General features: G+C 37.4%; 1 protein-coding gene across 6 annotated transcripts; it reads left to right on the forward strand.

Annotated features, from left to right (window-relative positions):
* Positions 1–27,567, forward strand: LOC103499373 (CLP protease regulatory subunit CLPX2, mitochondrial). 6 transcript variants are annotated; one of them, XM_008462365.3, is made up of 15 exons: positions 1–913; positions 8,528–8,589; positions 8,794–8,894; positions 10,951–11,001; positions 17,928–17,989; positions 23,639–23,713; positions 23,800–23,877; positions 24,105–24,161; positions 24,789–24,859; positions 24,952–25,051; positions 25,208–25,312; positions 25,417–25,479; positions 26,358–26,480; positions 26,613–26,759; positions 27,274–27,567. In XM_008462365.3, the coding sequence occupies exons 1-15, from the start codon at positions 245–247 to the stop codon at positions 27,343–27,345; spliced, it is 1,836 nt and encodes a 611-aa protein (XP_008460587.1). In that variant the 5' UTR covers positions 1–244; the 3' UTR covers positions 27,346–27,567. The 6 variants fall into 6 exon arrangements, with proteins under 6 accessions (XP_008460587.1, XP_050947342.1, XP_050947341.1 ...); XM_051091383.1 differs by lacking the exon at positions 17,928–17,989 and adding an exon at positions 8,992–9,075 and having other exon boundaries at positions 3–913; positions 10,955–11,001; XM_051091385.1 differs by lacking the exon at positions 8,794–8,894 and having other exon boundaries at positions 8,528–8,597.
* Positions 27,568–27,772: the final 205 nt, after the last annotated feature.

Below are 27,772 nucleotides of genomic sequence, written 5' to 3' on the forward strand. Positions count from 1 at the left end.
TTTATTTCTTACCCCCAAACATGAAAACCACGTAAAACAGTATTGAAGCGGCAACCGCACACCTTTTCATTTCAGTCCCAACTACAACTGCCATGAGAAAATGTGATCACACAGTGTCAGTCAGAGCTCATAAGTTTCTTCCACTTCAACTTTCGCCGGCGCTGCTCATTCCTTCCGTCTTCCCAATTTCCCGAAACTTCGAAACCCATACAATCATCCCATCAGATTACTCCCAAAAATCACTATGATTCCACGATTCAGATTCAACAACACCCATTTCATCAAGCTTTTCACATCAATCAGAACTATCACCACCACCGACTCCCTGTTCCACCACCGCTTCTTAACTCCAGTTCCGTCTAAACCCCATGCCGCCCCCCGCTCCGCCGTATTCACCCTTTGGCTTTCCCAGAAACGCCATAGTTGGAAAGGTGCCTCCGACTACGATTACATTAGGGCTGATGTCAACTGTCCAAGGTGCTCCAAGCAAATGCCTGTCATCTTCTCCAATCGTCCCTTGTCCATTACCGGTCGGGAGACTGGCGTCTATCAAGCTCTCAATCTCTGCCCTAATTGCAAAACTGCTTTCTATTTTAGACCCTTGAAGTTGGTTCCTTTGCACGGAACTTTTATTGAGATTGGTAGGGTTAAGGGCGCTAGGGACTTAGATCATGATGCCGATAATGAATCAAATCAACCTACCAGAGGAGATATTGGCGCCAATTGTGCTGATGATTTTGCCTTGCCACCACGGCAGAATGGTAGCTGTGGCGGTGGCGATGATAACCTGGGTTCGGTGGAGAGTAACGGTGTTCATAAGGATGAGGCCAGTTTAGGAATGCAGTTGCTAACTCCTAAGGAAATTTCTCTGGCGCTGGATAAGTTCGTCGTTGGACAAGAAAAGGCCAAGAAGGTTGGTTTTGGGTCATATGCTAATATACTGTGCTTCTTATACTTCTTTTTAAAAGTATATATTTTGTGCACATTCTACACTATATTTTGTGGCGTATTTTTCATAATCGAGGAGGTGTACTCTTCTTTTTTCTGTTTTGGTTAGAAACTAAAAGTTTACTTGATAGAACCACACTGCGATTAAAGGACTGCTATCTCTATATAAGCATGGAGTTGCAAAAAAACTCCAAATTGATATTGATGAAGAAAAGAGTGATTGTTGAAAAAATTATTCTACTGGAAGAATGTTCCATGAGGAAGTTGGAGAACAGCACCCTCAAAAAGGAACACTGAAAATTTCCGTGAGAACAACAGAGTTAAGGAAAAGGAGTCCCTTGATGAAGGTAGAAGGAATGCAATAGAAATACAGAAGCAGATTTGTAGGATGCTGGAGAATATAGACGGTAATGGGAGATGAATAAAGGACTCACATAACCAAAAATCGTCCCAGAAAATGAGCACATAAACCATCCCCAGTTAAGAATTTCACCTTTAGAAAAAAAAGAATTAAACTAGAAAAGATGATCTTCCAAGGATTCATGCCTTTGTCCTTAGCCCCACAAAATGAGATCCATTAAGAGGGAAGAAACACCATATTTGCTTGCAATGATATGATGGTATGAAAGGGCGATAGGGAAAAACACTACAACCACTAAGCTAGGATGACCTCATTATGAACTATCGAATTACAAATTCCCAAACTGCCTAACTCTTATCATTTTCAAAACAATTTCCCATCTGACCAAGTTAGAAGCCTGGTGTTTCTCCAGTCTCTCCTAAAGAAAGTTCCTCATGATCTTCTTGCGGCCTATTATGTTTTGTAATGAAGACCATAACCAATGACTGCTTTTGTTCTACTCAACCACTGGGTTATGGAAAAACAGAGTGTGGCTTTTGAACCTAATAATGTTGATAAGGGAATTCTGGAGCTGCCACTTGCTGCCTGTTCAGGATTTGCAAAACCACCCATTACTATCAGCTTTCAGCTTTATACTTGCCAGTATAACTTAAAAGGTCTATTCTGTAGCCTCCTTTCCCTATGATGTTGTGGCAACCTCTTTCCATAGGCAAGATAATGTTGGACATCCTATGTCTTCTTGGGATTGTTTCTTAATCTTGGGCAGTTCCTGACTTTTTTGTAATTCTTGTTCAGATTCTTGTTTTATGGTCCTTTTCTTGTAAACCATAACAGGAGCAAATGAATCTTGATGGTCTATACTGTATGTTTAAGTGAAGCCTTTAGCTACTTGTCTGACTTTATATCTCTCAGTTTACAACCTAATGGTTTCTTATCCTTTGGTAACTTTACGTCCCATTTACCATAAACAATATTGTATGGCTTCTTTGTATTCCGAGCACTAGCCTCCTTTTATTATATCCATGAAAGCTCAGTTCTGTTTTAAAAAGCCCATGTACAACCTACCCGTTTCTTATCTTTTGTAACTCTATTATTTCTCCTCCATAAATGCTAATTTCCAGTTTGGATTTTCTAAAGCCTCATGTATATTCCTTGAAACAACCAAGTATTTATCCTAATTACTAGACGTGAACTTTGCCAATTTTTGATATGGGATATAGTTTGCAATTGGGTATTTGGTACAACTTCGATTGCCTTTTCTGATGACTATACGTTAGGATCAGACAGAATGAACATAATATTTCGGGGGAGATAAATAACGAAGTCTTTGGAAGTGTTGAGAAGGACCCTAATGATGCTTGCACTTGGTGAAGTTCCATGTTTCTCTTTGGACCTTGATTTTGAAGACTTCTGCAATCCCTCTGCAGGGAACATTTTATTTTGTTGCAAGCCCTTTCTTTAGTGAGGTTTTTGAGGGTTGGGTTTTTTCTATGCCCTTGTATTTTTTTAGTTTTTGTTTTTTTTCATTGAAATTAGTTGTTTCTACAATTTTTTTCATCTGTAATTTATTCTTTACTTGACAGTTATCCCAAGAAAATGCATTTAATACATATGATTAAGTTTGGGTGGAAAGTGGTTGGGCATGTGGACATGACTTTTACACATTGGCACCAAAAATTTTTTTGAGAGGTAAATCAAAATATATGTGAGATGCTGGAAAAGCATTTTTAAGACAATTAATGAGAGTTCTAAAATTCAAGATATGACGTAGGTAGTTGTGAGAATTGCTTCCTCCCCAGAGTAACTGAATTTGGGTTCGTTCTTTTCTCCTTGTTTAACTGAATATGTTTTAACAGAATTTTATCAGTGAAGGCAAACCATTAACTTTTCCAAACAGACCCCAAAAGTTAACTATTTTTCCACATTCTACTGGTCAAAGAATATATAATATTTAGGTTTTGGAAGTTTGGGTAGATGGTTTATTTTCCGGTAATTTTTCTTCTTTTTGTTGAAACATATCTCATCCTTATCTCTTACAATTACTCTTTTCACCTAGGAAGCACAAATACCGAAATGCGACACAGCGACATTGACACGATGACATGCCATTTTTCAAAAAAGTAGGACATGACACGTCGGGGACACGTCAATTTTTTAGTAAAATAAATTAAATATATATCATGCATATAAACATACCGATAAGTATTCTAATTTAAAACATCACAAAATGCAAGTTTAGAGCCATAAGACATAACAAGTTAGCAAAAAGGGTTGACAGCGAGAATTTGGAGAAAATCGGCTTGAAAATTTTTTGAAAAGATAAAATTAAAAAAATATGACCTAATAATTGTTGGGCCAGGCTAAAGGGCTTTTCTAACCTTTTCTTTTGTGTAAATATAACCTAATAATCTTATTCTTGAAGCTGGAAATTGTTTCGTAGTCTCGTTTCTTGTTCTAAAAAAAGAAGAAACAAGGAACGAGAAACAAGGAACAGGAAACTGGAAACGGGAATGTTGTCAAACTGGCCCTTAATAACTAACTTTGTATGAAATTTATGTCAATAAATAAAACTCTCCTCTCATGTTGAGAGAGAGAGAATTCATTCAAACAAAAATAGACATGCATTAGATGAATGGATGACTGCCTTCAAGACAAATGAAGGGTTATTTGAGTGGCTAGTGATGCCCTTCTGCCTTTCTAGTGCCCCAAGCACTTTCATGCATCTAATTCATCCAATGCTTCATTCTTTCTTAAATAAGTTTGTTGTTGTCTTCTTTGATGACATCTTGGTGTACAATAGAAATGAAGAGGAACATTTACGGTACCCAAAGCTAGTCTTTGAAGCCCTAAAGGTGAACGAACTTTATATCAATTTGAAGAAATGTACTTTTTGCACAAGAAGGATCTCATTCCTAGGTTTTATCATTTGTGAAAATCAAATAAGAATGGATGAAGCCTAAGTAGAAGTTGTGACAAATTGGCCAATTCCTAATTCAGTGAAGGAAGTCCAAGCCTTTAGGGGGCTAGCATCATTCTATAGAAAATTTATTAGAAACTTCGGCTCCATAACAACCCCAATAACTGATTGCCTAAAGAAAGGTGGGTTTTCATGGGAGAAGAATCAACAAAGAAGCTTTGACTTAATAAAAAAGAAGCTTAACAACCAACCAGTGCCTAAACTACCAGAACTCAGTAATCCCTTTGAAGTGGTAGTAGATGCTAGTGGAGCTGGCATTGGGACAGTCTTATCTTAAGGAGGACATCCAGTGGAGTTCTTTAGTGAGAAGCCAAGCTCTTCTAGACAAGCTTGGAGTACATATGAACTAGAGTTATATGCTCTTGTAAGGGCCTTAAAGCAGTGGGAGCATTACCTTTTATTCAAGGAGCTCATTCTCCTCACTGACCATTTTTCCTTGAAATATCTACAAGCACAGGAAAGCATCAACAAGATTCATGCTCATTGGGTTCCTACATCCAGCGTTTTGACTTCACCATCAAACATCAAGCTGGGAAAGAGAATAAGGTTGTCGATGCACCAAATAGAAAAGGAACCTTATTGGCTATCCTTCCAGCCGAGATTGTAGCTTTCAACCATCTCCCAAGATTGTATGAAAATGCTGAAGATTTGGAGCAATTGCTCTAACCATATCTGATAAGAAGACTATCACCTAGTTAAAGGTTTCCTTTTTAAAGGAGACCTATTGTGTCCCTCATACTTCCTTAAGGGAAGCCTTGATAATAGAAGCTCACTCGGGAGGATTGGCTGGCCATTTTGGTCGAGACAAGACTTCATGTTTTTAACAAAAGGTTCTTTTGGCCAAAAGGTAGGAGAGACACCAACAATTTCGTTAAAAGATGTGTAGCCTGTCAAGGGGCAAAAGGGACTTCAAGGAATGCTAACCTTCATACACCTCTGCCAATTCCTAAAAACATATGAGAAGATTTATCAATTGACTTTGTTGTAGGCCTACTTAAGACTCAAAGAGGCTACGATGCAGTAGTGGTGGTTGTTGATAGATTTATTAAAATGACCCACTTTCTAGCTTGCAAGAAAACTATTGATGCAGTTTATGTGGCTACCCTCTCCTGTAGGGAGGTAGTAAGGCTTCATGGGATTCCTAAGACAATAGTATCCAATAGAGATGTCAAATTTCTAAGCCACTTATGGAAGACTCTTTGGAAGAAATTCGATACCACCTAAAATTCAGCACTACTACACATCCCTAAACAGATGGCCAGACAGAGGTGACTAACCAGTCATTAGGGAACTTGATTCGATGCCTAAGTGGGACTCATCCTAAATAATGGGATATGAACCTTGCACAAGCCGAATTTGCCTTTAATAACATGAGGAATAGAACTATAGGCAAGTGTCCTTTCAAGGTCATCTATACAAAAGCATCGAGGCTTACCTTTGATTCAACTAATCTACCTAAGGAAGTAGAACTTCAAGATGAAGCTGAAGTCATGGCCGAACGCATCCATAAACTCCACAAAGAAGTCCTAGAGCATCTAACCAAAACTACAAAATCTTACAAAGAGGAGAAAGAAAAGAAGAGAAGGGAAGTCAACTTTCAAACTGGTGACCTAGCGATGGCCCATTTAAGGAAGAAAAGGTTCCCAGCTGGAACCTACGGAAAGCTAATGGACAGATAGATCGGTCCTTGTAAAATCCTAGCTAAATACGAGCCAAATGCCTACAAGCTTGAGCTGCTAGAAGGAATCAACATTTCAACATCGTAGTCTTGGAAAGGTACCACGCTCTTGATGGATTCTAACTTACTGACCCAACTTGTGGACGAGTTTAAAGCTAGGAGGTGGAATGATGTAATACAAACTACTTAAACAACTAAAGCCTACTTTTTTCTGTTTTACTGTTTTAGTTTGTTAGAACTAATTAGTTAGTTATTTAATAACTAACTTTGTATGGAAGTTACGTCAATAAACTCTCCTCTCACATTGAGAGAGAGAATTCATTCAAACAAAAATTGACCTTGGTATTACACTAGGTTTCGTCTTTACCTTGCTTTGATACCATATTAAAAGAGGTAAAAGAAAATAGACATTGAGTTACGTGGAAATTCGAGTATCGGGAGAAAAACCACGATTTTCCTTTTCTTATTATTTTCTCATATGAACAAAAGATATAAAGGGAAAAATAAATAGACCACAAGCTTACGATAAAAAAGGAAAGGAAATTAGGGTAAGTCTTTTCTTGGGCAAGCACACTAATTCCAACAAAAAGAATTACTTGTTCCCTTGACAGTGTAGTCTTTGTTGGTCTTTGATAATGTAATTTTAGGTAGTGCGGAATGATCCGAGAAAACAGGGGACAATGAATTGCTGCTGACGAGATTTGATTGGACGGGATGGGCCCACTTGCCTTTTGGGCTTCCTTCTTGGGTGAAACACCGAGAATTAATTTTAAATCCTGAATAACTACCTTGTTAAGACTTGAATTCTCATTGGGCGGAATAGAGGACATAGCTGTATTTTTCTCTATCATCATTGAAGGCAACTTTTCGACTTCCTCAACAGAATTCACGACTGGTTTGCTGCTCCTGTTCGGTTTTTTCCACCAAAGTGATTTTTCCAAAGAGAAGAAGATGAAGACTCACCTGACCCTCCGTGATCATCCTTTGTTTTTCAAGGCCTTGAAGGGATTCCTTGAGAATCAAGGTTTGGAAAGTGAGGAAGAAAGGAAGGCCCATTCTGATTTCAAAATATTCAAATCTTCCTCTTCATCTAAAAGAACTCAATTTAGTCTCACTAAATCAATCAGATTAGTGAAGTCTTTTAAGAATAATGCTCCTTCAGTGACCTTCGGGTCTTCCAGCTCTTTGAAGTCCCCGAAATTGAGAAAAATATTGCCCCGATTTTCATCTCTTAACTTGACCGTTGTTGGCAAGAAACCACACAGGTTTTGACTAACCTTGATTTTAGCCTCCAAACAGTTGGTCGTATTTGAAGTATCTAAAGGAATATTTACATGTCCACCAAATGTGCTCCAATAACATTAAACACATAAATACTTCAATAATCCAACGGTAAGTTTTTAATAGACATCCAGCCTCCATAACCCGTAACCGTTAACTACTTCTGGTTGACTGTGCTTGAAGCTATTGCATTTTTCAAGAAGGAGATGATATGACCAAAACCTCTGCTATTTACCTGGATTCTCTACCCACTCTTCAAAGTTGCATAGTGGAGCTCTGATTAAAGCTTTATCCGTAATAATGGATTGATGCAAATTTTTTAATGAGAATGTTCCTCCAAGATTTTTGCGATGTCCTTCCAATCATTAAAAGATTTTTGCGATGTCCTTCCAATCATTAAAAGGGAACAAATGGGTAATGACCCACTGGCTGCTGAAGTCTTCTCTGAACACTTAACTGTTCTTATGAATCCAATAAGATTGAAGACCTTGATTTTTTGTAGTACTCTGTTTTATTGGTGCTTGAGATAGGGGTTTGCTGAGTTGTAGCATTGTTGTCCTCTTTCTAATAATCCATCAAATTGGTTGTGACGACTTTCGTAGGCAGAGCCGGCAATTCTGTCATCCCAGAACTCTTCGTCTTCAAATCTTCTTTGCTTGCTGATCTGAGGGAAAAACCTTTTAACATTTCAACAAATGAAACCCACCCCTGCAATTTCAGACCATTGGGATATGTATGAAAAAACGTCCTATGGTTTCAGGCCAAATGATACATCTCATCACCCATCCTGAAGTGCCTAAAAATTTAGAAATCTTGACGACCCCAGCATCATCCTTAGCCCTCTGTATGAAGAAAGAAGAACTCTATCCTTCAAGGAGCTCTGAAATTTGATCCACGAATTAGTTGACTAATGGCAAGGGTATTTTTGTATTCCACATCTACCACGAAGAACTTACCCTCATCAAACCAGATGCAGAAATAGGAGTCGCTAATTTGTATTTTATTTGACTATTCATTTTGTTTGTTTGTCCTTTTTTGTTTATGGTTTTATTGTACGTTAGCATTTTTTTCATTACTTCAATAAAAAGTTTCATCTCCTTTAAAGAAAAGAAAAATTGACCTTCCTGATAGTCCCAGCTTATTCCACCTCTGTGTACACTGGGATGAAAGGATGGGTCTTAATCCAGTAAGAAGTTTAGTGTTATTTAGAATTGTTAAACTTTTGGTCCCTTTATTTTACTGTGAATCTATCATTTTGATTAATATAATGTTAATATTTCAGGTGCTTTCTGTGGCAGTATACAACCACTATAAGAGGATATATCATTCTTCATTGCAGAAAACGTTAGTTTGTAAGAGTTGTCTAGTTGTGTCACTTTGCAGTCCTGAAATATAATTTAAACATGCTTAATATTACTTATCAATGTTTATGGAGTTCACTGTAATAGCCATATTTAAAGAAAAAAAGTATTTCTTCTGAGGGAAAAATATTTCTGTGATGTTAATGATTGTGCTTGGCTTTGAGTTTGTGTCTCCATTTGTATTTAGATCAGGGCAAGGATCGCTGGGTACTGAATTGGAGAATGATGATAATGAAACTGTGGAATTGGAAAAAAGTAATCTGTTGCTAATGGGTCCTACAGGCTCAGGTTCGATTGATTTTCTTCTTTCTTTGTTTTTTGTGTCCAAAGAGCCTTAATTTGTTAGAGGTTTTTCCTTAACCATTCATGGAATCTCTAAGGATAGGGAAGACATTACTCGCAAAAACCCTTGCTCGTGTGGTGAATGTGCCCTTCACCATAGCTGATGCTACTGCCTTAACTCAGGCAAGTGCATTTTCAGGATAGTTTTCTTTTCTTTTCTTGTTAGTGTCAGTGTTATGTTTCTCATTTTCTTCTCTTTTTAAATTATATATAAACAGAACACTTCATCAAGAAAACCAAAACAGCATACATGAAAAGGGGATATGTATGAGAAACATCTCCATCCTAATCAAGTTAATCAAGAAAATGACAAAATTACAAAATCGCCTCCCCTTTGAAGAGCACACCCGGCAGGGGCTGTATACTGTACGATTTACCAGAAATTACAAAAGGATTTATAGAAATTTGTAAAAAGTCTGATTATATATTTCAATCCTGAGCAACGCAAGTAAAGTCTTTCTGCCATTTTCCCAGAGGACCCTAATTTTTCCTAGAAGTCGTGGACGAGAGAATTTGAGGGAGCAAAGAGGAAGTATCCTTTGGTTTACAGCTTTACACCAAGCCATATAAAAAGTTCAAACTAACAAAAAAGGAATAAAGTTTAAAGAATAACCTTCCAGCTCTTAGTTGCAAGATCATGGTAAAGAAAGAGATGGCACTAAAGATGGTGCTGCACCAATAATTAGCCCTAAGTAAGCATGAGTCCTAATGATGGTACTGATGGTGGTAGGCGGTAGACGTTGACTCAATGATAACGGCAACTAGGTTTTACTCGTGGAGTTAAGTCTCGTTCTCCTTGGGGCTCCATCGGTCTTTATCCAATTGGGAAGCGTCAGAGGTGACTTCTTTTCTTTCCTTGATTGAGAATTTGACTTTAGACAGGAGAGGAAGGATGTTCGGGTGTGGATTCCTTTTTTGGAGGGCTTATCTTGTAGTCTTTTCTTTCAGTTTTTAATTGACCCTCTCTCGTTGTTGAGCTAGTTTTTGATGCTTTATGGAGGATAAAGATTCCAAATAAAATTAAGTTCTTTTTTGGCAAGTTTTATGGAGGATAAAGATTCCAAAAACAAAGTATAGGCTTTAGAGAAAGATGCCTTATCTTCGGGTCCTTGGTGTTGTATCCTTGTCGGAAGGCGGAGGAAACCTTGAGCATCTTCTCTGGGAGTGTCAGTTTTCTAGTTTTGTGCACAATGATTTCTTATGGAGTTCAGTTTTGCACGCACTTGGTAGAGGAATGTTTGTTTAATGATTGATCAGAGTTCCTCCATCCATCTTTCAAAGAGAAAGGGCGTTTTCTTTGGGATGCTGGGCTGTGTGCTTTGTGCGGCCTTTGGGGAAGAGAAACAATTGAGCGTTTCATGTTTCTCTTTGAATTTTGGTCTCAATTTTTATTTTTTTTAATTATTCTCTACGTAATATTTTACTTAGATAGAAACCTTGTATCTAAGGGGTTTGTGGGCTCGGTTTTTTTAATGCCCTTGCATGCTTTCATTTTATTTAATCAATTAAAGCAGTTGTTTCTATAAAAAGATTTTTTTTTAATTTCTTTTTTATTTTATAGATAGAAACAGGTAAAACATATTCATAAAACCAGCAAAAGAGCCAAAAGGACAACCAAAGGGCAGGGTGGAGGAATTATTGTGTTCTATTTGGATTGAGAGGAATTCTTGTATCTTAAAAAACAAGGAACACTACTTCTAAGCTCTCCTCTTGTCAATAATGTGTCTTTTTCTGTCTTGGTGTAATTTGAACCCTTTTTATTATTTTGGTTTCTCCTCTGTCATAGCTAATTGAATGATTTTTTGAAAGTTATCGATAAGAAGTACCAATCAAGTGATATGTTTCCTGAAAAAGTCAGGATCTGAATGGATATAATTATTAGTTCGGAGGAATCGAGCCTCAATCATCTCAACATATTGTATTGATCAAAATTAGTCATATTCTTTTTACCAAGCAGCACCTTTTCAGTTGGCTCTAGATTTTAATTCACTCTCCTTTGCAGGCAGGTTATGTCGGAGAAGATGTGGAATCGATATTATACAAGCTCCTTCTGGTATTCATTTATTTGTTTTCCCTCCTGTCTTAGTTACTTTCTAAGTCTTTTTTGCTTTCAGAAAAAGAAACATTTCATTGTTAAATGAACTAAAGAGCACCAATTAGTGACTAGTAAGTACTGACTGAGAAAGATAAGCTAGAATGAATAAAAAGGTTCTTAATTTTGCGCCAAGAGAAAGAACAAACCTTCTCCATATAGGTAGTAAAGGAGTAATAAGTGACAATAAACCAAGAAAAAATCTAAGTTTTGATTCAAATCATTCAACCACCTTCTATAAATCTCAAGGGTCCTGGGTAGATAGACTCTGAGGTTTAAAAAAGGGCACAACTGTGGTACAGTTTGTCTATTTAATTTTATATTCTAGAACTACTAAGTTTTTGAAGTGTTAAAAAATAAGAGCCCTTTTTTCTTTTTAAGTAATAGAATTTATGATTTTTTTTTTTTTTTTTGAAAAGGAAATGAGCCTCTTCATTGTTATAAATGAAATGAGATTAATGCTCAAAGTTGATACAAATGAAATTGAATCTCCAAGGGACAAAGAATTCAAAATTCAAATACACGGACTAACAAAACGAGGGCCAAGAGTTTAACAAACTCCCAACAAGGCAGAAAAACAATCAAAACAGCAACTGAAAAAACAGTCGATACAAATGAAATGTTGGGAAAGGAAACAAAAGTACTTCAAAGAACCATAACCGGAAGAGAAGTAATCTTTGAAGTGCTTGAAGAAGATGCATCTCAAGAGGACAAAAATGAAAAAGTTGAGCTATTTTGAAACCAACGAAAGAACATATGATCCATTAACTACACGAGCTGACAAGTTGCTATGATGACTTCTGAAACACAACTAAATAATCAATCTTGAGGAGAATATATCTTAGCCTTAGTTGAAAGGGGAAGCCATTTGACGTAACATCTTCTGATGACAAAACTTCCCGGAATAGTTTACCGAAGTCTCGCTCAAGGATGACCAGCGGAACGACTTCTTCTTGTTAAAAACCCCTAAAGATTCTAGCTCTTCATTGCTTACACTAATATTAAGCACACCCATCATGGTTTTTTATAACTCTTATTCCAAAATTATCTTCAATAAGCTTCTCCAAACACTTTCCAATCTCTCATGACTTTCTCCTCTCTCCTCCCTTCCTTCCTTTCATCCCTAACCACACTTCGGCCCCCTTTTCTCCTTCAGCGTTCCTCATCCTTCTTCTCTGGTAAGTCCCTTAGAGCTTGTTTCTTCTTGTCAATCCCTATTTCAGTGGCAGTTTGGTTTTTGTGAAAATGGAAGTAGGAAGATGTAAAGTAGTGAACGCCCTTTAATGTATTTGGTTCAACAAAGAATGCTTCCATATAGAAGAAGTTGAAGCTCGAAACATCTTGTCATTATCAGACACGCATTTCAGATGGTTCTTGAAGGAGATTTCTAAATTCTTGTGTGGCCTTGGGAATAATTTTCTTTTTCGAAATGGTTTTTATGATTTTGGAAGTAGAAGTTTCTTAAAATTTAGGTCAAAAGTAGGTTGGATTATGAGGTGTATAGCTTGGAAGAAGAACAAGAATCTATCCTTCTGTAAGACCCCCTATCATACATACTTACAAACGTAGGGGAAGAAAACCCAATACCCGTATAGACAGCTCAGCCCAAGAAAAAAACGAATAATGAATATACTGAGGGAGGGGGACCCAGTGGAGGAAAGGGTAATATTTAAGGAATGTTTAGGGATTGCTGAGGGAATGTTTTTTGGTAGAGAAAAGGCTGTTATGGAGGCTGTAAGGAGACACCGCATCTCAAATTGCTGGAATTCGGTTGCTGGTTATTTTGTTGCTTTTCTTTCCTTAGCTAGCTATCTTCTTGTGTTGTCTAAGCTTTCATTGTGAACTTTCTCCCTTTACATAAATAAAGATTCCACAAAGTGCTGCCTCTGTTTCTTGCATTTTGTTGGGTTTTTCTGAGTGCAGGGAAGGGTCCTTAACAAAGTGGTATCAGAGCCACAAACATCCTGGGGAAGACACGAGCTTATGGCTCAGAAGGAGTGGGAGGATAGATTGGACATGAATGAAAAGGAAATCAGAGAGTTGAAGGAAATGATGTTGAGTCTACTTAAAAGCATGGAGAATCTGAAGGAGGAAGTTAAGGAATGCAGTCGGGTGAAACTCAGGGAGGAATCGTGTGCCTCCGATGGGTCTGGACTGAAAGGGAAAGAAAAAATAAGGGAGACAGAAATGACACCGGGCTTCGTCGTGGGGTCGTCGGACAGGAGTAAGTACAAGAAACTGGAGATACCAGTATTCAATGGAGAAAACCCAGAAACTTGGATCTATCGAGCCGAACATTATTTTGACATCAATGAGTTGGCGGATGAGGAGAAAGTGAAGGTAGCCGTAGTCGGTTTTGGGTCGGACGAGGTGAACTGGTTTTGTTGGAGTAATAATCGGAAGAAGGTGAAGTCGTGGGAGGACCTCAAAAGAAGAATGTTCGAACATTTTAAGACACCAGGAGAAGGAAGTTTAGGAGCGCGTCTCATACGAATTAAACAGGACGGCGGGTACGGTGATTATTTGAAGAAGTTTTTGGAGTACTCGGCACCGTTGCCGGGAATGGCAGAGAGTGTTCTGATCGACGCATTCATCACCGGGTTGGAAACCAACTTGCAGGCGGAAGTTAAAAGCCGTCATCCGGTGACGTTGGAAGAGTGTATACGGGAAGCCCAAATGGTAAGTGATCGAGACCTGGCCATTAAGTTAGCCCTAAATGATTGAAGAGGTAATAGGCCAACTGTGGTGGGGGCCCAAGCCCATAAGGGAAAACAGGTCCTAACAAATTTAGAAAATAAAGATGGTAAACGGGCCGATTTCGCAATGAAACAGGTTGCGATACCGATCAAGGGAAATTTTGTAAAAAGGGAACCACAGCCGCCGGTGAAAAGACTATCAGATAGCGAGTTCTGAGCAAGGCTGGACAAGGGGTTGTGTTTCCGTTGTAACGACAAATACTCGTCGGGACATCGGTGCAAGGGTAAAACGAACCAGGAGTTGATGTTTTTTATCACGAATGAAGACGAAGAACTGGGAACTGAAGAGGAGAAGGAAGATGACGTAGCTAAAGGGGTGGAGCTGGGATCTCTGGAAATCGAAGGTGGGTTCGAAATATCACTTCGAACCATTCTGGGGTTCACTTCGAAAGGAACGACGAATTGCGAGGCACGGTTTGAGGTAGAGAGGTAATTATTCTTATCGACTGTGGGGCGACACACAATTTCATTCATAGAGGGGTAGTGGAGGAGTTAGCTTTGCCACTTGAAATAAAGAATAAATTTGGAGTGACTATCGGCGATGGAACAACGTTGGAAGGAAATAGGATCTGCAAAACGGTTGAGGTCAAATTACCTGAATTAACAATAGTGGCTGACTTTTTAGTGATTGAATTGGGAGGAGTTGACTTGGTTCTGGGAATGCAATGGCTGAGCACTACAGGATTTATGGAAATCCATTGGCCGTCTATGACCATGGCTGGAACGTCGCAAGTCATATTAAAAGGTGACCCGTCACTGACAAAGGCGGAGTGTTCTCTGAAAACGATTTCCAAAACATGGGAAGAAGAGGATCAGGGATTTTTAATAGAGTTTCAAAAGATTGAGATTGAAGTAGACTCGGGAGTGGAAAGTGAAAAAGAAGAGGAAGGGGAGGAATCCAGACAGAAATCTGCTGGCAAGAAACAGAGCCATATTTGAGTTGCCCAAGGGATTACCTCCGAAGAGAGCAGTGGATCATCGAATAATGATTCCAGAAGGACAAAACCCAATCAACGTACGGTCCTACAAATATGGATATATACAGAAAGGGGAGATAGAAAGATTGGTATCGGAAAGGCTTCAAGCGGGTATTATCAGACCCAGTCGAAGCCCATACTTCAGCCCAGTGTTATTGGTAAAAAAACGAGACGGAGGATGGCTCTTCTGTGTTGATTATCGCAAGTTGGATCAGGTTACTGTCGCCGATAAGTTCCCCATTCCCGTCATCGAAGAACTTCTGGATGAGCTGCACGGAGCGGAAGTTCTTTCAAAACTAGATTTACGCTCCGGTTACCATCAAATTTGGATGAAGGAAGAAGACATTGAGAAAAACGGCGTTTCGCACTACGAGGGACATTATGAGTTTTTGGTAATGCCATTCGGGTTGACCAACGCGCCAGCAACCTTCCAATCCTTAATGAATCAGATTTTTCGGCCATTCTTGCGGAGATTTGTACTAGTATTTTCGACGACATACTGATTTACAGTAAGGATATTACGGAACATGAGAAGCATCTAGGAGTAGTTTTTAATGTGATGAAGGACAATCGTTTATTTGCCAACGAGAAGAAGTGCTTGATCGGGCATTCAAGAGTTAATTATTTGGGCCATTGGATATCAAAAACAGGGGGTAGAAGCCGATGGTGAGAAGGTGAAAACCATGGTGAATTGGCCTCAACCCACTAACGTTTCGGAACTGAGAGGGTTCCTTGGGTTGACGGGCTACTACCGGAGGTTCGTCAAAAATTATGGAAACATTGCGGCACCACTGACCAAATTACTACAGAAGAATGGGTTCCATTGGGGTGATGACGCTACGACAACTTTCGAATCGTTAAAACAGGCGATGATATCAGTACCGGTGTTGGCACTTCCAGACTTTTCCTTACCATTCATCATTGAAACCGATGCTTCAGGGACAGGTTTGGGAGCTGTTCTTTCTCAAAACAACAGACCGATAGCCTACTTTAGTCAGAAATTATCTCCCCGAGCCCAAGCGAAATCCATTTATGAAAGGGAGTTAATGGCGGTAGTGATGGCTATACAGAAGTGACGTCATTACGTGCTAGGCGGAAAATTCACGATTCTTTCAGATCAGAAGGCCTTGAAATTTTTAGTGGAACAAAGGGAGGTGCAGCCACAGTTCCAAAGATGGTTAACAAAACTGTTGGAATATGATTTCGAAATCTTGTATCAACCCGGATTACAAAATAAAGCTGCCGACGCCTTATCCCGAGTGAAGCTGCCAGCCGAACTTAGCTCTTTAAGAGCCCACGGGCTGTTTGATATCGAAATAGTGACAGCGGAAGTTGAAAAGGATGAGGAATTGCAAGGCATCATTAACATATTGAAGGAAAACCCGGAAGGTAAAGCAAACTACCAATGGAAATCGGGTAACTTACTCTACAAGGGAAGATTAGTTCTGTCCAGAAATTCCACTCTTATTCCATCACTGCTTCACACCTTCCATGACTCGGTGTTAGGGGGTCATTCGGGGTTTCTCAGAACGTATAAGAGGATGAACAGAGAGATACACTGGATGGGCATGAAAAATGACGTTAAGAAGTATGTAGAACAATGTGAAATCTGTCAAAGGAATAAAACGGAAGCACTAGCTCCAGCGGGATTGTTGCAGCCATTGCCATTACCCAATCTGATTCTTGCAGCCAGTATCATGGTTGTAGTGGACCGATCGAGTAAGATGGCCCATTTCATCACCTTGAAACACCCCTTTACAGCGAAGCAAGTGGCAGAAAAAATCGTAGAGGAGATCATTAGTAAACATGGAATACCGAATTCAATCGTAATTGATCGAGATAAGATTTTCTTAAGCTATTTATGGAAAGAACTGTTTACAGCCATGGGGACATCTTTAAAAAGAAGTACGGCCTTCCACCCGCAGACCGACGGACAAACGGAAAGGGTAGATCGTTGCCTAGAAACCTACTTACGTTCTTTTTGTAACGAACAGCCCACGAAATGGCATAAATGTATCCCTTGGGCAGAGTTGTGGTATAACACCACTTTCCATGCATCGACGAAGACAACACCATTCCAGGTAGTATATGGCCGACCACCCACCGCTAGTGCGCTACGGAGACAGAAAGTCTAACAACAACAGTGTCGAACAGCTGCTGAAGGAAAGAGATTTAGTTATCAGCGCCTTGAAGGAGAATCTAATGATGGCGCAAAATAGAATGAAAAAACAGGCGGATTTACATCGTAGAGAACTGAAATTCCGGGTAGGAGATGAGGTTTATCTGAAGTTGCGACCCTATAGACAGCGGTCATTAGCACGGAAACGTTGTGAAAAATTAGCCCCAAAGTTCTACGGGCCGTACCGAATCATTGAGGAGATTGGAGAAGTAGCTTACCGTCTAAATCTTCCTCCCGGGGCCATAATCCACAATGTATTCCATGTATCGCAACTTAAATTGAAGCTGGGGAATTCACACCAAGTGCAGCATGTACCACCAGCGTTGACCGAAGAATTTGAGTTACAAGTCGAACCTGAAGCAGTTTTGGGAATCCGTTGGAATACAGAAATTGGAGCCAACGAATGGCTAATAAAGTGGAAGGGGTTGCCTGACAGTGAAGCGACGTGGGAATCCGTTTATGCGATGAACCAACAATATCCTTCTTTTCACCTTGAGGACAAGGTGAATTTCGAACCTACCGGTATTGTAAGACCCCCTATCGTACATACTTACAAACGTAGGGGAAGAAAACCCAATACCCATATAGACAGCCCGGCCCAAGAAAAAAACGAATAACGAATATACTGAGGGAGGGGGACCCCCTGGAGGAAAGGGATTAATTTAAGGAATGTTTAGGGATTGCTGAGGGCATGTTTTTTGGTAGAGAAAAAGCTGCTGTGGATGTGGAGGCTGCAGGGAGACACCAGCATCTCAAATTGCTGGAATTTGGTTGCTGGTTATTATGTTGCTTTTCTTTTCTTAGTTAGCTATCTTCTTGTGTTGTCTAAGCTTTCATTGTGAACTTTCTCCCTTTACATAAATAAAGATTCCACAGAGTGCTGCCTCTGTTTCTTGCATTTTGTTGGGTTTTTCTGAGTGCAGGGAAGGGTCCTTTAACACCTTCATCCATATTTGTTATGGTGTCTCTTGACAGGGTTGCAAATCCTTTCACAAAATGTTGGAAAGATTCTTGATGAAGCACGATTATTCGATTTGGTACGTAAAACATCTTCAGACCTCCTTGCAGCTTCTTTCCAAGTCATTAGGGGCATGTTATGCTGAGAAGGTGATGTTCAAGAATTGGTAAAACATAGCACTACTTCCCCTGTTCTAACCTCAAAATTTCAGAGTGCAACTCAGCACTAGGTGATTCAACATTTGGAAGTTTTAAAAGAAACCTTCGATAATTTATGGAGTATTTGCGTTTGATGATTGGAAGGAAATTAGAGAAACCTTTGAGGATCTTTTTCAATAAAAAATAATCATTAATCCATTGTTTGGAGAGAATGCTTTGATTAAATTATTTGAAGGATCTCTAGAAGAGTTTGTTGAAAAAGAAGAGTTATGGCAAGTAATGGGTCTTCTTCATTTAAAGTTTGAGAAATGGAGCAAAAGAAAACCTAGTCGACCATCTGTTATTGGAGGATGAATTAAAATAAAAGACCCGCTCTTGGTTATTGGAGCAATCAGACGTTCAAAGTTATAGGAGATCACTTTGGAGGTCTTGAAAATATTGCTTTCGAAATGCTTAACCTTCTAAATGTTTCCGAAGCAAAGAATCTAGTAAAAAGAAACAAATGTGGTTTTGTACCAGCTATAGTAGAAATAATAGACTTCAACCGAGGTAAATTTTTCTTACACTTTGGTGATTTTGAATAGATTTAGCCTCTTCATTAACCAAGGGCCTTATCATTTGAGATTTTTCAAACCCATTTGACTTGCAGCGATTAAACTAAAATTTAAAAGACGAAGGAGTTGTTGATGATTCACTCTTCCCAAGAGGGGTGGAATATATAAGATCAATCCAAAAATTTCCTTCATATACAAAGAATCCTTTTAAAGCTTTGAAACAAGGAGCTCGCCAGAATTTAGCCTCGTCAGCCCCAATTACCTCCCCTAAAGCGACAGTGGTTTTAAATTTGGACTTCAATGAAAGCAGTGCGAACATGGTTGGATTCAAAGAGCCACACTTAATGGCACACCCCCTCCTGGATCACCTAATCTCGACCCGAGAGACGGCGTGAAGTCAACCAATATTGCTCCCCATTTGAACAACACCAATTGACCCTGACCAGTAAACCTTTTGCAAAACTAAACAATTTAACACTTAAGCAGCGGATCAACATAATAATAAATGATTAAACAAACTTCAATACATAATTTTTCAAAATTGATTAAGGCTAAATGCCAATGATTACCGAAATACTTCAAACCAATCGGAACTTAACATCTTGACTACCTTCATCCTAAACTTAGGTACATGACATGACTTAACTTTAAGTACTAACCAAAAGTAACAAAACTATCAACAAAATTGCACAACAGATTGGAGACAACGGTTAGGTTTTCGGATCATGATCTATTCCTGAAAAGTGGAAAATCATTTGGAAAAGGTGAGTTAAATAGCCCCGTGAGTGACCGTTTAGTAAAACATGGCTCTTAAAACATTAAATCTTTAAGCTTAAATTTTTAACATAATAAATACCAACTTAAACAGTTTAACCTAACTTTCTCATTCAATTGCTATATCACAAAAATCACGAGGATGTTAACTATGTACTTCCTGTGATACGATACTTACGATACGGACTTATAGGCATCAGTAGTGCCCTCGCTCGTTGTAATTGTAAATAATGAATGAACCTATAGCATTCATACAGACCCTCACTCACTATGGTGGAACAATAGATATCTGTAGAAGCCTCATCTCACTAATAGGTACCAGTTATGGACATAGGTACACTCGTCAAAGGAACCTCTGTGCACTGGCAATATTTTCCGAAGGGTTGCTATACATCTTAGAACCATGTGGGTATAGTCTAATGCATGTTAAAATCATTCTTCATCTCAAATACTTTGGAAACTTAACTTAAACATGCTTACTTGTAAATCTCCTTAGTAAACTCATTAACAAACTCATTAACAAATACATGCTTTGTCAAAACATTACTAAACCCATGCTTTGAAAATACTCTGTAAATCAGTACTCAAGCATTCATTCATCAAAACATGCTTTAGTTCATTTTATAACAAATCATGCATAGAAAATCAACTTAAAATCATTGTCACTCACAACAATAGTAGCCTAGACCCTCCGTTTATAGGCTTGTCTAATCTCCTCTTGGCCTGAAAAAGGGAAAATAAATCCATTTAATCCCTCTTTGATCAAGAAATAAACCAAAATCATACTTACAATTCCAAAAATCAACTGAGATAGCTCAACCACCTTTAAACCTTAACCTTTTCTTCTTCCTCAAGCTCAAACTCTGCCTCTTCAGCTCTTCTTCATCCAGCAACTTCTTCTGTGCAAACTAAACTCTTTGATAAAACTTTTCCAATTGTAATGGAAATACCACTCTTTTAAAATTTACTTAATTAATCTGTTTTCAACATGCTTAACCCTTTTGACACCTCTCTCCGGTCGAAAATTGATTTCTTGCATGCTTAACACCTCCAACTTGTTGAAATTTAATTTAAACATGCAAAGAGCACGTGGATTTTCGGTCCAAACACTACCTGAGAACTTTAAATTTATTTTTCTTTTTGCCTACAACCTCCTATGTGATCGTTTAACTTTCTATATGATCTTCAACCTCTTGCAGAATTGTTTAACCGTCTATACGATCATTCAACCTCTTACTCGATCATTTAGCTTTTAACATGATCACTCAGCTTCAACCTTCAAACGATCACTTACCTTCCTAACCGGTCACTTACCTTTAACCCGATCGCTTATCTTCAATTCACTGGCACTTTGTTAAACTTCCTCTTTTCCAATAATCATGACATACCTTCGATGACACTTTTTAACCCCTTTCTATTTTTAACTCTAAACAACACTTTATCTTCCAAGTTCTTAAAAAAGGCTTAAGTTTTTTTAGGGTTCAGGTTTACACTTAAGGAGGAGAGAGAATAAGAATTTTAGTTTTGAAAGGAACAAGACAGAGAAAGTTGAAGAGACCAATGAAGAAAGAGAAAATTCCGGCTGTGTCTTCTTTTACAGCTAGAAAGTCTCCTCAACCAGACAGCAGCCCACGTTTTGGTTAGCCTCTTTCCTCCAATCCTTCAAACAAAAAGCTAAAATCTGAAATTATTTCATCTGCTATTTTTCCTAAAGAAAGACAATGTGGTTCCCATTTCAACGAACACTCCTCCTTCAATCCTTCAACCCTTCATCTTCAGTTTCCATTTCTTCTTCTTCTCTTTATTCCTAAACAAAGTTAGGCTCTAAAGGAAATTTAAAAAGAAAGAAATATGCTAAGATCTTACCACATACCTCAAGCCATTTCCAAAGCATTTTATCTGATAGAAAAAATCAAAGAAGTTTATGGCAAAACGTTCCTTAAAAGCCGAGTTTTTAGAAGATCAAGTACCCGTTTTGCTTAAGGAAAATAGTGCCCATTTTCTTTCATTCGCTTAATCCAGCAACTCCAAGCTGTTTCGAGAGGCTAATTCTGATTTATTGGAAGTTAGTTGCACCTGAATTCAAGCCCCAACCCATTCTTCTAAGTCAATTTCTAATCATCCTCACTCTACCTAGTTTAAGTACTTTGAGTTCAAGGTAAAATTTCTGAAGGGCTCTCCAAGCAAAACCCCTCTCAATCAATCCAAAAAAGGGTGAGCCCTTTTTCGACTCCCCTTTCAGCGTTAGTACTGAGGAATTGGAGCATTTGGATAGGTCAACCAAGCTTGAAAGTCATAAACATTTTGAGCCGCTAGAAATAGATCTCAATGCCTTGTTTCAATGTGAAGAAGAGCCAAGGTCTGCAAATTTGCCTTCTGCTACTCGTTCTTGGCCTGTCTTGTGAAATACTAGGTCATTTAAAATCAATAGTATCTAGTCGTGGAATTGTTCTAATTTGATTCTTCAGCAATTTAATGTGTTTCTCCTCAATGTTAGACAAACTTCAGTCAGTAAATCCTTCATGCCGATGCTGAAATAGTTGAAGACTTTTTTGAGATTCCTCTAGATTCTAGAGTAATTTTGCTAGGCAGTTTCGAGGCAACTGGTTGCATCTTCTTGCAAGTTTTTAGTTTCAAATTAGTTCTTTATGAGAGAATTTTGCATTATGCTTTGTATTTAGATTTCTTCGGTTATGGTTTTGTTTAGTTTGATCTCTTCCGTTTGGAATTTGTTTTTTAGCTGTTGTTGTAGCTGGAAAATGGCTTCATATCTGGTCAACTTAGGATCATCTTTGATGGTTCTTTCAAAAATCACGTGCTCCATAACACAATTTACATTCTCAAATAATCTTCACGCTAGCAAAGAATGCTGCTCGATATTAGCCTAAAATCAGATTGCAATCGGCTACCAATGACTTCAGATGGGCTGGAACTTCACAAAGCTGAACTTGAGATAAAAATCCAAAGCTTGTTGTTCAAATAGAATTTATGATTAAAAGTCAAGTAACTCTAAAGGGGAAAACAAGACCATAAAATGAATAACAAAACATTAACTAAGAACATCTAGTCTTAAATAAGAGAAACATAAAAGCATTTCAATTTCCAATTGAGACGATATCCTGAATTGGGTGGCCCGTGAAACCTTTAGAAAGGGAGCAGATGAAAATACCTTTAGACAAGTTGAAATAAAATGGTAATCCTATAGAAGAGACCTGTTGTGGTCGATCTTCTATTCAGGGAAAGCTTTACAAAGATATTAAAATAAGACAGACAACCCGTTTAAAATAATAACCCAACTTCTGTCCAATCATGAAACATTTAGGTTGGGTTGGTTTTGGGTTATTTGGGTCATTTAGTCATTTATTTTTTATTTTTAAAGAAGTGAAATGCCAATCTCCAAAACATCTATTTATTTATTTTCAAATATAGAATAAAGATTATTAACTCCATTTATATTTGTATTTTGAAATATTAAATTCCGAATATGTGAGAAGCTATTTTTAAGAATTGTTTTAAATAATCTAAAAAGAACTATAAGTATATGTATTTCATAAACTAAGGAAATATCTTTACACTAAATAATATATTCGCTTCTGTTTTGTTCAAGTTAAACTAATTTTTGGTGAACTCATGAACCAACTCAACCCAACCCATACAATTGGTGAGGTTTTTTATTTATTTTTTATTTTTTGAGTTGTGGTTTCGAAGACTATTTGTGATGACTCTCTAGATAACATTTTACTTAATTGGAACACACTTAATGAGTTTTTTTTGGGCCCAGATTTTTATATGCTTTTTATTCTTTCATTTTTTCTTGTGCTTGATTGTTTCTTGAAAAAAGTAAGCCCATCCAACCCATACAGTTTTGGTTTAATTGATCTCTAAAGAAAATGACTTAATTAATAATGAAGGTTGGGTGCTTCAGTGGTGATGTGCTTTCGTAGATTACTCCAAGTCACAAGTTCAACCCATAAAGAAAATGACTTAATTGAACCCAAACCAATCTATACAGGCTGAGTTGTTAAGTTTTCAAGTTCATCGGGTTTTTTGAACTGCGCCTAATAATTTATTTATTTATTTATTTATTTATTTATTTATTTATTTATTTATTTATACCTTTCGAGGAACTATGTGAAATCTCAGGTACATTTTTTTCAATATTTTTGTTGAATACTATCATGCTTTGGTTAATTTATCCTTTTACCTTTGTTCATTCCATACACGGTGCTTTTAATTGTACAGGATGCAGAGTTCAATGTAGAAGCAGCTCAACGTGGGATAGTATATATTGATGAAGTTGATAAGATAACTAAGAAGGTATTGCATTGTGAATTGTCTAAGTTCTACAGGCTGTCGTTGTCAAATTTATCAAATTTGTCCTAACTTGCTTTATTTCTTATTAGAGTGAGAGCATAAACTCTGGCAGAGATGTATCTGGAGAGGGTGTCCAGCAGGCACTGCTGAAAATGCTTGAAGGAACCGTGGGTATTCAATTTCACAGTGATATTTTTCATTTTCTGTTGTAGAAAGTAGTTCATTTGTAATACCTTGTATTTTTCTTGGATCTTGCGAGGTATTTGTTTTATTGTCATCCACTGTATTTTTTTCTTTTAATATTGGCTGGCTTCCTTCTTCCAGAAAGAAAAAAGAGAAACAAAAATCATTCCGAATTTCTCATTTTACTTCAAAACTGTTTACTTTCTTTCAGGTAGTGGATGTTCCAGATACAGGTGCTCGAAGGCATCCTCGAGGTGATACAATTCAGGTGGAGTTGAACTGCAATTTATTATTGTTTTTCTTGGTTTTCTTCCTTGATATAATTATAACATGCAATCACATTTGAATGCTACCTTCACATTCACCGGCAAACTCTGAAGGGCTGGTGACGACAATGGAGGAGGACGGCGGCGGCGGTGGCAGAACTAGGGTTTTTTTGTTTTTAAGAAAATTAGTGTTTTTAGGGTTTTAATGTTATTTCTGCTCGGATACCAACTTAAAAATGGGAAGTAAAAATAATGTAATATTATTCCTCTACATTAATGTACCTAAGGGAAAGACCAACACAAATAAGAAAAAAAATATAGACATAAATAAAAAAATAATAATACAAGAGAAAAGGAAATTCAACACCTTAGTGAAAAATCTTGTATTCTTTTCAAAAAAACTAAAAATTAAAAAAAAAATAAAGAAAGAAAGAAGGAAAAAGAAAGAAAAAAGGAAAAAAACATGCATATATAACTTCTTTAAAAGTCGGGATTAATAAATATTTTATTTTATTTTTGTGAGGCAGGGATTAGTGTATTAACAGAGAGACTGAAATTACATCGGACAACACTGTTTTAAAATTGTTAATGCATAATCTTTAATGTGAATCATTTTTCATCTTCGGCAGATGGATACAAAAAATATTCTCTTCATATGTGGTGGTGCATTTGTTGGCTTGGAGAAGTGCATCTCTGACAGGTACAGAACTGCTTTGTTACAACCAATGAATTTTTGTTTTTTCCCCTTTATAATCCATCGATGGAAATTGAATATCAACTCTCGTTCTGCAGGCAGCATGATTCCTCAATTGGATTTGGGGCTCCAGTTCGTGCTAGCATGAGAACTGCTAGACTGACTGAAGATTTAGTGACATCTTCGATGCTCGAAAATGTGAGACCTTAAACCAAAAGTTAAATTGTTGCACTATGAATTACTTTTGTTATCTTACCTTTGGCATTTCCTGAACGGTTTCATTTACTTCATTTGTTCCCCTCCATTCTACAGTTTGTTTTCATTCAACTACTGAAATGGACTTTTAACTTTTAGGTAGAAAGTAGCGATCTTGTTACTTATGGTCTCATACCTGAATTTGTTGGACGATGTCCAATTCTAGTGAGCTTGTCAGCTTTGGATGAGGATCAACTTGTCCAGGTTTGTCTAGACTTTTGGGTCATCTTTACTTATTTCTTTGCTCTGTTTTGTTACTAACTGTGGAAGATATAACAAATTTCTTCATCGTTATTTCTCTTTAATAGGTTCTTACAAAACCAAAAAATGCACTTGGGAAACAGTACAAGAAGATGTTTAGAATGAATGATGTAAGTATTTTAGAATGAATGTGATAGAACACCAAGTAATTGTGTTCTAATTTGATTGAAAATGCTTCAAAGTTTACAAAGAAGAATTGTTGAACAAAACAATTCAGAATTCAATCATACAAACACCTAAGTAAAAAAAACATAACCTTCTCTGCCTTTCCTGTCTCTCAAGGAAGAGTGCAGAAACCAAAAACTACCCAAAAACTGAACAACCTTATCTTTCCCACTCCCTTCCTATTTAACTGCTATCTTCTAACCGGCTGTAACTTCCCCTTACTAACACTTAATGTGCCCTCACCCTCAATAACTTGGGACAATCTCTGGGTGGAATAATGTAATTGCTCGGGACAATCACAAGGTGAACTGCCCCTATCTTCTAACCGGGACAATCTAAGGGTTGAATAATGTAAATGCTCAGAACAATCTCGGGGTGAACTGCTGCTATCTTCTAACGGGCTGTCACCCTCAATAAACACGTGCATTTTCTTTCTTCTTTCTTCTGCTATATTGAAACACAATTGGATGCCTAATAGAATGATGTTAGTACAAAAATATTATTAATGAACCAAGCATTTATTACATATATGAAATGTTAACCCAAGTTTCTTCTGAGTACATAAAAGGTAAAATTACAAAGATGTTTCATATGGTGTGTAGAAAGTTAGAATTTAATCAAAATGGTTTTACAAGTTAGAATTTAGTCCCTATGGTATGATAAAACCTCATGAATAGTCCCTAACTTTCTCCAAACCATAGGGACCAAATTCTTACTTGTAAAACCATAGGGACCAAATTTGCAATTTCAAAAATAAAAACAAAGAATAGGTTTCTAAGAACTTGTTGTAAATCCAGTAGTGTTTACTCCAAGTTTTTTGCAGGTTGAATTACATTTCACCGAGAATGCTTTAAGGATGATTGCGAGGAAAGCAATGAAAAAGAACACAGGTGCTAGGGGATTAAGATCCATTTTAGAAAATATTCTGACAGAAGCTATGTTTGAGGTATCACATTTACGGTTGCAATGTGTTTGTTTATTCTCCATTGAATTTCTATCTTTCTAATTTCAAAATCATGAGTTCCTGAACATGTGCTTTTTCTTTTTAAAAATATTTATAAAATGTCATTATGCTCAGGTTCCAGAAAGTAACAGCATAAAGGCTGTTTTGGTTGATGGAGAATCTGTTGGATCAGTGGATGCTCCAGGCTGTGGAGCGAAAATTCTTTGTGATGTTGATGAATTAACGAAGTGTTCAAAATCTGAAATTATTAGAAATCTGAAGGTATTTTCCAATGATCCTCACTTGAACTCTTTGTCGTGTTGATCCTTTGCTTCTGTTTGAATGTTATGGATGTGTACAACATTGACAAGGATAATGCGCTTACCATTTTGTTCCATTATTTCTAAAGTCCTAATCTCATGCAACTCATTTCCTTACCTAGTAAACAAATCAAAAATTTAAAAAAAAAAATCCAATGTTTTTATTTAAATTTGTGGCATGACAGACTTTCATTGGTGTGCAGTAGACCCAGGCTGCATCTAAAGTTCTTTTCCCTTTTTTTTTTTTTCTTATTTGTCCAGCATGTTCCTAAACATGTCCATGTTAGAAAGCAATATTTTGTTAGAAAACGTTGTTCTCGTGGTGGTACTGAATGAATGATGTAAATTTTGTGAGACTGAGGTGAATAATGCAGCTTAGATTGTACAAAGGTTTTTTCATCGTCATTGAATTCTCCTCGTCAAATTCAAATTAGTTTTAGTGGGTATGTACATACTACCTTTGCTTTGATGTACAGGGAAATGATATGGTTGCCGACGATGAGGGTCGGTTCTCAAATGGAGTCGAGTTTCCATCTGTAGCTATGTGAGATTGTAAATGGCTTCTGCAGTTCATGATGTAAATTTATTGAACAAATTAGTATCAACAATAATGGTAGGTAAGCCTTCACTTTTGCATTGATTTTTTTTACTTGTAGAAAAAGGAGAAACAAACTAGAGATGAAAAAGCCATAATATATTATAAAGACAGAATTAGGAGTGTAAAGTACGTGATCTTAGTGAATAAAACTCGAGAATAATGTTTTGCCAAACTTATGAATTTGGGTTAGAAACGCTGATTTTAGGAGATCCTTCGAATCTATGTCAATTTAATTTGTGAAGTATTTTCCTAGCTAATTGGATCATAAGATTTTAAACGGTCGGCTAGTCGAAGAAATATACTAAAAGATAGGTTAATTTTTATAATTATAAAAAACTACTAAAGTATTTACGGCTCGTGTAACAAAACCCATGAAA

This window comes from Cucumis melo, chromosome 10 (assembly GCF_025177605.1).
Source record: "Cucumis melo cultivar AY chromosome 10, USDA_Cmelo_AY_1.0, whole genome shotgun sequence".
NCBI classification, from domain to species: Eukaryota; Viridiplantae; Streptophyta; class Magnoliopsida; order Cucurbitales; family Cucurbitaceae; genus Cucumis; species Cucumis melo.

Bases quoted from the DNA above. Each gene is read 5' to 3' on its own strand.
- LOC103499373 (XM_051091383.1), top strand. From the start codon at position 245: ATGATTCCACGATTCAGATTCAACAACACCCATTTCATCAAGCTTTTC. The intron at 914-8,527 runs GTTGGTTTTGGG...TTAATATTTCAG, and splicing joins GACAAGAAAAGGCCAAGAAG to GTGCTTTCTGTGGCAGTATA. The intron at 25,313-25,416 runs GTTTGTCTAGAC...TCTCTTTAATAG, and splicing joins ATGAGGATCAACTTGTCCAG to GTTCTTACAAAACCAAAAAA.